Here is an 11,953-nt window from a genome sequence, read left to right as displayed (position 1 = left end):
AGTGCAAGCCTCCTGGTGCCGTTTCCAGTGTTGACATTGAAGACTTGACTGAACGCTCAGTATTTGGTTTGATTTTTACATGCCTCTTATTATCCTCAGTGTTTATACACCTGCAGTACTTTCTTTGGGTTTTCATTACTGTATTTTTCAGACCATAAGGCGCACAGGATTAAAAGGCGCAATAAGCAAAACAAAACAGTCAGATAAGTCAAACTTTATTCATGTCATTTTTCTTGCTTCCTTCACTTCCGTACCATTGATTCATTAATGTTGAATGCTCTCGCAGCTGCTCTATTCCCACGTTGTTGCTGTATGTTAATGACTAACCTCGTATTGTGGATGGATTATCTCAGTTGTTCTCCTGACTGAAGTTTGGTCCGTTTACAGCATCCTGCCATGCAATTGCATTTTTCCCTAACCATCGGGAACCCTCGTGTTATCTTTTATTTAGTTGAAAAAGGTTAGCGTTCATCCTCCAGCTTCACTGTGTTTATGTTATGCTAACATAGCTGTGTCGCTAGCGATCACATAGCACATAATTATATACCAGCTAGTCCAACTTCAGTAACCCTACAAAAGTCACTGCTGTTTAATTTTCTGTCTTCATTTATGCTGGGAGTGATAGCAGAGCTGTACATTTTAATTTTTTCAGAAATCTCTCAGACAGAACATGCTAAACTAATCTACGTTAGATCTTACAGACACTGAGCTGACTGACAACAAATACACTGTGTATTACTGTAGATTATAAACCAACAGTTGTTACTAAGCTGTTTAATGGTGCAGGGCCTACTGGTTGATTACAGCTGAATGACCTCCAATTTCAGATGGGGGAGTCTCGTCTATGCCTCTTCCTGTTGGTACTCTCACTGCAGATTGTGTAGCATATCAAGAGCTGTGCAGATGATGTTGCTTTATGTTGTGTTGGTTTTTTTTTTTTTAATGTGAGTTTGTGTACTGCTAATAAATGTCTGTATCACTTTTTGTAAGTCAGTCTAGTCTTTTGTTGTCCTTGGCTGTAAAAGTTCAAATTCATCTTCAACACTTAAATAGTTGTAATTAAACACAGCTGGAATCAGTTCAAAGCAAAGAAATCATCACTGAACCTGAGTAAAATCTAGACCAACCAAGTGATAACTTCTAGACTGCAGTTTGCAGTCTATGACATTATCACCTGAAAAGCCATTTAGTTTATTTATTTATTCATTTTTAAAATAAAAATAATTATATTTAGTGGCGTCATCAGATCTGCTAATGTTAGCTAGCTTAGTTAGCGAGCTCCATTCATATGCACACACTTTTACATCCTTTCCTCGTGTCCCATCACAGATGTGAGCTTAAGTGTTAAGGTCAAATTGAAGCAACAGCTGGAACAAAAATATTTTTATAAATCATTCAATCACTTTTAATGATCTCAGGCATAAAAGTGTTCATGGCATACTTTATACACCAGGCCAGTTCTAATTTAACCACAGTACGCCATAACTGACAGAATCAAACTTAAAAAACCCAAAAACTTAAAAAACAACAACAACAACATTAATCTTCAATAAACTCTGATGTGAAAATGAACATCTCTTCACGGGAGCCAAGAATCCAGCGACTGTGGCGTTATAGGGCGGAGCCCTCACTGTCTTCTCCATTCGTCAGCTAACCTCACATTAGTTACAAGCCGCCTCTGCTTCGTGTTTGTTGTTTCTAAACTACGTTTACCTTGTTTACCTTACTGCTGTTTCCTATGATCAAATCTGTGTTTGGGTCCATGTCCACGTCCTGGCCTCTGGGCTCCCTCTCTTCCGTGCCTCCTAACAGACTTCAGTCTTCAGTTATGCACCTTCACGGCTCGTGCTGCAGCAGGACTTAATGTCGTTAAAGCAAACCTTTAGAGAGTGTTTTTCCTCACAATCACACACAATCCAGACGTGTCTGCTTTAAAAAAGTCAACATACAGCCAGAAACCACCCGTTACTTTGCTTCTTGTAATGGACCGTGCTCTACTGTGAAGGCTCAAAATGCACTCAGCACACCCAAATAAATACAACAATAAGAAAGATATTAAGGTGAAACTTTTTAAAAGTCCAAACACACAGAAATGATAAAATTACTCAAGCAGCAGCAGAACTTTTTGCCCCATTGGTGTGAGAATCCATCTAACACAGGACCATGGCAGTTTGTGATACGGTCATCTCAATACACTGATTTGTGTCTGTATGTACAAAATAAATATTTTCCTATATAAGCAGGCATCAGCAATAATTTATATTTTAATTAGGGCAATGCGGTTCCTGTGTAGAGTTTTAAAAAAAAGAAAGAAAAGTGTGTTGCACTGAGGTTTTTGGCCAATGTTATCAGTACATGTTACAGAGCTCTAGTATCAAAAATATCTCAGGTTGAGGACAGCAAAGAACCAAAGTTTGGGAACATGTTTCCAGCATTTTCTGGTAATAATTAAAATTAGTAGGCATTTTGTTAAGAAATTGATGTTGACAGGATACCATTATGAGGTAAAAAAAAAAAAAAAGAAAGAAAGAAAGAAAGAAAGAAAGAAAAAAAAAAAAGAATAAAAGTAAAATAAAACTATTTTTTACTATTTACAATTTTTTTTATTTTCAGTTGTTACATAAGGGACATACATGGCTGGTGGAAGGGAAAGGGAGACAGAAAGAGATGGAGGGAAAGAAAAACAGCGGGGAAGAGGAACAGTGATAAAAGGCACAAAACAAAAAATGAGGTGGTGGGACAAAAAATACATATATATATATCAATCACCTGGATCACCTGTTGAGAGAGAAAAAAGTTGTGGAGGCAGGTGGAGTGGTGGGGGGAGATAGGCCTCCATACCTCGGAGGGCCTGAGATGTCCCCAGAGAGGTGGCGTCTGATACCCGACCTGACATATAGACACAGACAAACAGGCACACACAGATACAAACATCCATTCCCACCCTCATGCTCTCATATGCAATTGCTCAACACTCACCCGACCTGGAGACAGACATAAATAGACACTGTACACACAATCACACTCCCAAAGTGTACTCTATACCCCAGGTCTAGGTACCCTTGCCCTGGAGGCGGAAACTGCACCCAGACCCAGGAGGAGTTACCCTCTTCCCTGGGGTGGAGACAAGCAGACCGCCCTGACTCCGCAGAAGCAGAGAGGCCCTACATTCCAGACCCCAGTCGGACAGCCAACTCCTCCTCCCAGCCCCTCCATCCCAACAGGCAACAGAGAACGGGGGGGAGACTTCAAACCTCCCTCCGCCCGCTCATATGTAGTGTTGATGGATGTGCATTCTAAGGTGCATTTAAAACCCAGGAGGGCATGGAGCTACCTGCCAGAGAGTAGCAGATAGCAATAAGCGACCATCTTTGAACAGAGGCGATGGTTTACGACACCAACTCTCTGCCATCTATAATCCAGTTTTGAGATCCCTTCCCAGACGCCTTAACGCCCACTCACATCCTGGGCCATCTGACCCCAGGAAATCACATAATAGGGTGGGGCCAGGTTTCACAATGAGCTCACCCGAAACTCTGGCTGATTGTGACCCACACCCATTTTCACACCTCGGCTCATGTGATTAGGTAGAGGATCATCAGGGGGTCCTTTGTCCCTCTTTTGGGGGAAACTCCCACTGGGTTTAAATCTGGGACTCTCCACCATTTGACCTAACTGAAGAAGTTTCTCAGATGAGAGGTGAAACGTCTTCAAGCAACTTAAAGAAGTCCAGACGCTTTTCTTTCCAAGCTCCTTAGACCAGCAGATAGCTGAACTGAATCTAACTAAAGAGACATCTGAACATAACACAAACAAGACAAGAGACCATGAAAATAGAAGAGGTAATACCAGAATATGGGCATGCAGACTTTTACACAAAGACAGAAAGAGACAAAAAGCACAGAGAACAAATTATTTCATACAGGAGACAAAAACAAAAATGAGATCAGGACAGGTGCGAAAGGGAACTAACATAATGAAACAAGGAACTAAGGACTGGAACATACTGGAAGATAATCTCAGGAGCACTAGGAATAGATAATCTATTCTAAAGACAAAGAACTTATATATAAACCACTAGTTAAATCCAAAGGAACAAATCCTGAGTTCACAACAAACTCAAAAACACTGGGTCAAAGACCTAGGACCATGACACCTTCCACATCACGTGGTACTACCAATGTAAAATTAGGAAAACATTAACCTATCTTAAAATCTTTATCTAATTTAAAAGTTACATGTATGCGTTTGACGCCAAATCCAAAAGACAACATAGATGTCTCCATTACAGTTAAAATAGAAAAACAGTTGTAACAATCAGTTGATGCAGCTAAAAGAATTTTACTTCGTGAAATTAATGTTATCAAAAGCTTTATAGTTACACATTACATTTTTAAAATTTTATTTAATAGATGTTAGGAACTTTTCTTCATATTAACCTTCTTACTATTAGTATTCCTATTTTTGTATTAGTAACTTATGTCCTCTCCACTGTTTCTCCTCTCTCTATGCTGTTTCCGCTGTTTCTTAAATTTAACTAACTAAATAAAACAAAACAATATTACACGTATCTTTACGGTTAATTGAACGAGTAAACTGACAAAATGGAAAATTTGACAAAATCTCACACATTTGCAAAGTTTGAGATATTTAACTCTTAAATTATATAAATATGAAAGTGACTGTAGATTCAAAACACATTTGATACACGTGTGGAGACTTTGGACAAAATTATAGCGCAATATCCTGAGCCTGACCACTCTATCCTTAATAGAAGCCCTCTTTGAGATGAAATGATAAATTCATGGATTTACATTTATCTATAAACAAGAATAAATCTTTCCATTTAAATATCTTGTACAATTTTATGAACTATCATGCTGTACAGAACTTATGATATCAAGAGAGCCAGTATATGGGACAGTATTGTTTCTCTTTCTACCAGGCTGTCAAAAGAATGATCTATTATTCTGGAAAAGATGGGCCTATGGGGGTAGGTCACCCCTTACATGCTAAAAAGAAGTGGGACAATTTAAAAAATCAAATACAAAACATGTATATGTGTTATCAATAATATGAATTTGGATGGATGCATAGATAACTGTCATCAGCATATTTTATTTAATGTCTATAACATAAAGATAATTTGGAACATTTTAAATGGCTGACTAATAAATGAGAGGAAAATGAAAAGGTAACAACAAAACGAGAATATATACAAGGAATCAAGAATATTTACAGGAGAAAAAAACAACTATGTACAGGTATTTATAGTGCAGACCACAGGATTAATCTGACTGACCTGTACCTTCTTTGAACTTTAATAGCACAGCAGGCCCGATGTTTGCCTGAACAGGAAGTCTCTGGCAGTTTCTGCTGAAGCTAGATCAGAGAGAGGGATGTTGTACTGCTCCTGAGACCCGTATCTTGTCTTTTCTGGTCGGGTGGTCTGTAGAGAGTGCTTTGGATGCTTCCTTCCATTGTCCATCGGTGGCTGCCACTAAGATGTATTCAGAAAGATGAAACAAAAAAATGTGGATACGAGTCACTCTTCAACAAACAAAACATAACAGGAACCTATACTTAAATTTTTTAGCTTGCCTGTTAAAAGTAGTCGTGTTCTGGTGTACCTCCTCCAGGACAGCAGAGAGTTTGCTCTGACAGAGAGAACCCCTGACTGCCTCCAAACCAGTCGTCCTCTCAACCACTCCTGCATATTTCTCAGGCTCATTCTGCGGGGCCATGATGTCACCAGCATGGAAGCAGAAGAAGCATATGTTGTTATGACCTCCAGCACTTGCAGGAAGATGGCTCAGAATCTGGTCTTCATAACAGAATGTGCCCTGGAATATTGGCTGTTGACGCACTGGGCTCCCACAGCATGTACTTGCCTTTTGTAGGAAGTGATGAGGGGTAGTGGACATTGGAGTCATGGGTACACTCCATCTGCCAAGATAAAATGCCCTTGAGGAGGGTAGACTGACTGCCTGCACAGTGGGCTGTGGCAGAGCAGTCTGGACTCGTACACTGACCTGAGGCTGGTCAGGTACACGTCAATAAAGCCCTGATGGTCACAAGCCGCCTGTAAGATGATGGGCCCTCTGAGGCATACTGGCCGTGCAAACGTATGGGACACTACCTCCATGTCTTTGATGGTCTTGGGGAGCTGGAAGACCTGATGTCCATGACCTCCTCTGTGAGTCTGTGGACTGTAGAAGACTGTAGAATGAGGCATCCCTAACATCTGAGAGCAGCCTGTAGGATGCTCCACTTGCCAACTAGCAAAGAAAAGTCTCAATTGGGGCACCCCATCCATGCTTCCGATTCTGGTTCAGTGGATTAAGCAGCACTGCCAGAAACTACCAGCTCAGCTGAAAATCAAGCTTGGTGTCCTCATGGTTAAAGACACTGTCCAGCACTGGGACACTGCAGTACAGAGGTCTGCTCTGGTTAAGGAAAAGTTAAAGAACAACATAAACAGTTTTACTATTAAGCTATGATATGGGCTATCTTCAGGGATCAAAGCATTCAGATTTTTACACTTAATTAAACATACTAACACACAGTGAAAAGACTCCACTGTTGTACGTCTTACCTGTGCAAATCAGGTTTGTTGTGAACTCAAACATTAAAATGTTTTCAGTTTTGTGACATTTTTCCACACACACAAGAAGATCAACTGAATATTAGAAAATGCTCTATTTTAAATTTGAAAGATATATTTAGTTTTTCTAGCTATAATAAATGTGTATATTTGATCACCGATGATTCAGTTCCTGAAATTAACCATAAAACTAGCTAAAAACTTACAGATTAATCAGACTATTTTACCTAGATATGATAATCTGTCAGCCTTAGATATGAGACATGCCAGCAGCACCGGTACAGCTCCTGCAGCTCTCTGAGGATTTATTTTTTAAAGGGAAAATTTCAGATTCCATTTTGACACCACTGCAGGTATTTCACATTTGCACAAATCTGCTCAACTCTTGTTGTGTGTTTGTGTTCCTTCCATATACACACTGTGCTTATGTGCTACAAGTGAAATACTTTTCAATTAGTGATACTAGCCTACTAAATGACCAATGGGCTGTGAGGTCAGTTCCATAAGGTTGTGAAAACCTGCAGTCAACTGAGACCAAAGAAGTCACTTGAATGAGTGATGAAAGTTTTCTCAAGTAATTCTTTTATTAATAGTTTTAAATGATAGCGGCACAAACGAAAGTTTGTGCAGCACAAACCAGCACAAACGTTTGAGCGTGCAGAAAGACATAACCCAGCTAGGGTTCACCACTCTCTGATGGCCTGTAGGAGGCAGCACGAGCAGTCAGCCGGTATAGAAAGTATAGAAAAAGAAGTGTTTCCGGGTGGCAGGTGGTGTCAGGTGGATGTTTTGGTGTGGGTCAGGTTGATTAGGTCGTTACAGGTTCTCCATTAAACCGTGTCTTCTGTCCGTGCACACTTTGATGCGCTCCCTTGAGCTCTGCTAGCCGGATATCAGTGTCGCCCCCCCCCTCACTCGCTCCGACCCTGACATGGCCTCCAGGCGGCCGGACAGCTTCGACGGGCTTGGGTACCGTGGCCGGGATGACCCGCTGTACGGTGCGGGCTACCCGGTTCGGAGCGCCGGAGCCCCCGCCGAACCGCAGCTCCACCACTGGGTCACTACGCCGCCGGACATCCCCGGCAGCCGCAACCTGCACCCTGGAGAGCGGACACCTCTGTTCGATGACGCCCCGGGAGAGATCGCAGGTTCTGCAAGCGGCTGGGAAGCTCCAAATCCCGGCATGCCCCCCGCTGGTAGGTCGTTGTGCAGGTTCAGATTCACCTAGCCTTGCTGGCTAATGACAGGATGGAGCCAGAGCTGGCCAACTAAAGAGATAATGATCTGATAGGCGCCGATGACCTGTCAGCATGCATGCTAACCGGAAGCTAGCGCACAAGCTAATCAAGCTCAGAGTAATTATGTAATAAACGGACTGGGCTAGCGGCTAGTTAACTAGAAGGCTAATTATATTAGCCAGTTGGCTAACAAAATGCACAAATAGTAAATACAGTAATATAGTAAAATCTTGACTCGCCCATCATTTCCTCAAATTTTGCAAGAAAAATGGGAAACGCAAAATGCAAAGATGTGTTAAAACATGCAAACATACCTGGAAATACAGTCAGTAACGCATCATAGTCTAACTCCAACGAGCTTGACAGTAAATATTTGGTATGAGCAGCTTTATTCTGCAGCACCGCCTGAACTCTCAAAGGCAGCTTTCTGTAATTTGTGTTTGTTGTGTTATGTTTAGTTTACTACTTATTAACTAACTTTATTGGAGTTAAAAGTTATTAAAACAGTGGAATCATCCTCAGTGATGAATGGAATAGACAGCAGACTGTTTGGTAGCTTATGTGAATAAAGCCGTTATAGATTTTATTTATGGACGTCCTGCAAGTGCGAGTTTATCGTGTTTGCTTTTGTCGTTGCAGAGCAGCTGAATCGATTCGCCGGCTTCGGGGTTGGATTCGTCAGGTGAGGAAATCGTTTTTCATGGTTTCAAGATGAGCAGAGGCTCGGACCGAGTCACTGCATGTGGACCAATATTCAGTTTGAATGAGTTTATTCAGTCTGAACTTTTTGGACTCCATGGTTGGAAACAATCACACATCTTTCTGTTCTCAGTGTTTCCACTGAAGCTTCATTTAGTTTCAGCAAGACAAAGAGTCAAAGATGCTGGTGGTGATTTTGGTTCTAATCACAGGGAAAAATGAGAGCAAAAAAAGGACGAGACTATGTCAGCGCTCGCCATTAGTGACAACCAAAAAGCGAGATGTTTTACTTTTTGACACTTTCATCCCAAAAACAGGCTGAAGTGTGAGTTTGGAGAAGTCAGGTGGTTTCTAACTAAAACGTGTGTGTGTGTGTGTTTGTGTGTGTGTGTGTGTGTGTGTGCGTGTGCACTCACTCAGTCTATTCACAGAGAACGTCCTCTCTCACCCCTGCATCGTGTTCCGCAGACAGTGCCAGGTATGACCTCACCTTCTTATCAATAAATGATCCATAACTAATGATGGCTATGTATTAAAATACTTTTATTAACGCCGTGGGAGAAATTTTTTTATTTTAGTTTTGTGCGTTTTGAGACATTAAATGTTTTATTTTCCTCTTTCTGTTGCTGCACTCTGATTGGCTGTTTACATCAGGTGAACTACCACGCCCGGTGTTATCACCTGACTCCATTCAGCGCTGTCGCTGTCATGTACAGCATCACCAAAGCTCAGGTAACGGGACACACTAAAACCCAAAGATGAATAAAAATATATGTAAAAAGATCATTTGGAATATGTTTGATTGTTTCTTATAAATTATGATAATTATATTTGTATAAAAAGCAGTATAAAAATATTAATCAAATAGGAAAATCTAAATGTATTTGGACATAATGACATTTAGAATATTACTTGTAATAATACAAAGTTAAATATATTGAAAAAATTAAAATGGAAAATGAAAGTATTTTAACATTATTTACAAATAAGTTTAAAAAATTTAAATATTGCAAAATAGTAAATGCAGATACAATATGGAGGTTTAACAACTGATCAGAATAATCTAAATAAATAATGATACAGTATAATGTATTTATTATAAATACAATATGAAAACTCATAGATAAATATTAAAATAATAAAAATAGAGACTTAATTATTGATGATGGAGGGGGCACTGTGATGTCGCCTCACAAGAAGGAGGACTACTACTGATCTACTCTGGCTTCCTCCCACTGTCCTGAGTCGGCCTGTCCACACGCATTTATACTTCAGGATATAAATTGTGTTATTATGTTGTCGGTGATTAATATGTTGTGTTGATCAGGGTGTGAAGGCTCTGTGGAAGGGGATGGGCAGCACATTCATTGTTCATGGTGTAACGCTCGGAGCCGAGGGCATCATCAGCGAGTTCACGCCACTGCCACGGTAACCACCTGCTCCCACTAGCACATGGATACAGTACTGTACAACGTCACTCTGACATCTGTGTGTGTGTGTGTGTGTGTGTGTGTGTGTGTGTGTGTGTGTGTGTGTGTGTGTGTGTGTGTGTGTGTGTGTGTGTGTGTGTGTGTGTGAAGGGAGCTTCCTCACAGGTGCAGCTGGAAACAGGTGGCTGGGCATCTGCTGCTTAAAGGGTCAGTTTTTCTTCTTCTTCATCTTCTTACCTGTCAGTTCTTTTTTTGCTGTTAAACAGAGACTGAGATACAAACTGACCCCGCCTCCCCTCTCTCTCTCTCTTGCAGATTAACAGCAGTCGTCGCTCTTCCATTTTACTGTGCCAGCCTCATTGAGACCGTGCAGGTCACTGATTATTGTTTATTGATTAGCGATGCCTCTTTTATGACAGCAGTCAGTTAGCAGCAGCTCATTAGCTTTCCTTTTATCACATGATGAGGTTTACCAACTACTGCTCTAGATCAGAACCTCTTTCTCTGTCCATGACATCACTCACAGAGCAACCAATGAGAGTGAGGTGTTGTTGCGGCCTATTGATGTTGATTTATGCCTTCACTGCCATGAGATCACATAAAGTGGTGCATAATCTCTCCAACACCTTACCAGCGTTGTGTGAGATTGATGACGCCATCAGCCACACGGTTCCTGTTTGAAACAGCGAGGGCATGATGATGTCACACAAACAGGAAGCTGAGGAGCAGCTGTTAGATGACCTGCTGTTCAGTCATTTAGAGCAATGATTAGCTGGATGTGTGTGTGTGTGTGTGTGTGTGTGTGTGTGTGTGTGTTTTTGTTTTGTTTTTTAAATTGATCATATGATCGGACCTGTGTTCCTCTCTCCATCTTCAGAGCGAGATTGTGCGGGATGAGTCGTCCTCTGGCCTGCTGGACTGCGTCCGTGAGGGTGTTGCTCGACTGCTGGGTGTCGGCGCACCTCACAGTCGTCGCCTGCTTCCTCTCAGATGCCTGCTGCTTCCCACTGCACTGCATGCCATCCTGCGCTATGCCGTGGCCACCTCCATCCAGCGGGTGGTGCTGTGGCTGCACCAGCGTAGCAAGAAGCAGCGGGCAGAACCATCCAATCCACTGGATGCCTACTTCCCCGAGCTGGCGGCATCTTGGGCGGGTTCTCTGGTGGCTGACGTGGTGTTGTTTCCTCTTGAGACGGTGCTACATCGTCTGGCTCTGCAGGGTACGCGCACCATCATTGATGCCACCGATGGAGTGGTCGCGGTGGGAAATGGCGGGAGCCCGTTGGTAGTGCCCGTAAACACGCAGTATGATGGGTTCTCTGACTGCCTGCACGCCATCAGCCGCAAGGAAGGCGGGGCTGGCTTCTACCGAGGTTTTGGCGTGCTGGTGGCCCAGTATGCTTTGCACGGAGCGCTGCTGGCCGCTGCCAGGACGCTGATGAGGGTGCTGCTGCTGGATGCCAAGGCCAGCTAGGTTGTTACTACAGAGAATGTTGTCATGACAACAGGACATTTCTCATCGTGTAAATGAGACAAAAAAGACCTGCTCATGTGACGACATCAGCACTTGAGTCCTGTTACCTAGCAACCACTAAGAATCACCAGATTGTGTCACCTCCTCCCCAATGATGTCACTTCCTGCTTATGTTTGGACAAACAGTGGTGGCAGTTGTTTTCCTTCACGTAAACTGAGCATCACTTCCTGTGTTTTTGTTCAGCTCTGACAGCTGATTGGTCGCCCACTACTGATATACAAACAAACATGTAAACAGATGTTTTTGTATAAAGTTGTAAAAAAAAAAAAAAAAAAAAAGTTCAGTGTAGATTTAGACTAAATTATTTCTGATCGATTGGTCTCTAAATCGATACTTGGATGAGATGAGATGAGCCTGGCTTTTCAAAATAAGTGTCTGTTTAAGCTGGTGTAAGGTGTAATGGTGTCTGTAAATGTTTAAATGTGAAATAAATCAATGTTAATTTGA

At 41.8% G+C, this 11,953-nt stretch overlaps 1 protein-coding gene across 1 annotated transcript; it reads left to right on the top strand.

Annotated features, from left to right (window-relative positions):
- Positions 1-7,345: 7,345 nt before the first annotated feature.
- On the top strand, positions 7,346-11,953 carry slc25a46 (solute carrier family 25 member 46). Its single transcript, XM_006782149.3, has 8 exons — positions 7,346-7,800; positions 8,482-8,524; positions 8,962-9,019; positions 9,196-9,273; positions 9,869-9,969; positions 10,122-10,178; positions 10,287-10,344; positions 10,849-11,953. Exons 1-8 carry the CDS (start codon positions 7,536-7,538, stop codon positions 11,443-11,445), a joined length of 1,257 nt encoding a protein of 418 aa, XP_006782212.1. The 5' UTR covers positions 7,346-7,535; the 3' UTR covers positions 11,446-11,953.

This window comes from Neolamprologus brichardi, chromosome 7, assembly GCF_056152115.1.
Source record: "Neolamprologus brichardi isolate AB-2024 chromosome 7, ASM5615211v1, whole genome shotgun sequence".
Classification (NCBI taxonomy): domain Eukaryota; kingdom Metazoa; phylum Chordata; class Actinopteri; order Cichliformes; family Cichlidae; genus Neolamprologus; species Neolamprologus brichardi.
This window is presented reverse-complemented; position numbering and strand designations above follow the sequence as displayed.

Excerpts from the sequence above, each read along its gene's own strand:
- slc25a46 (XM_006782149.3), top strand. The coding sequence starts at position 7,536 with ATGGCCTCCAGGCGGCCGGACAGCTTCGACGGGCTTGGGTACCGTGGC. Across the intron at positions 7,801-8,481 it reads TCCCGGCATGCCCCCCGCTG|AGCAGCTGAATCGATTCGCC; the intron begins GTAGGTCGTTGT and ends TTGTCGTTGCAG. Across the intron at positions 9,274-9,868 it reads ACAGCATCACCAAAGCTCAG|GGTGTGAAGGCTCTGTGGAA; the intron begins GTAACGGGACAC and ends TGTGTTGATCAG.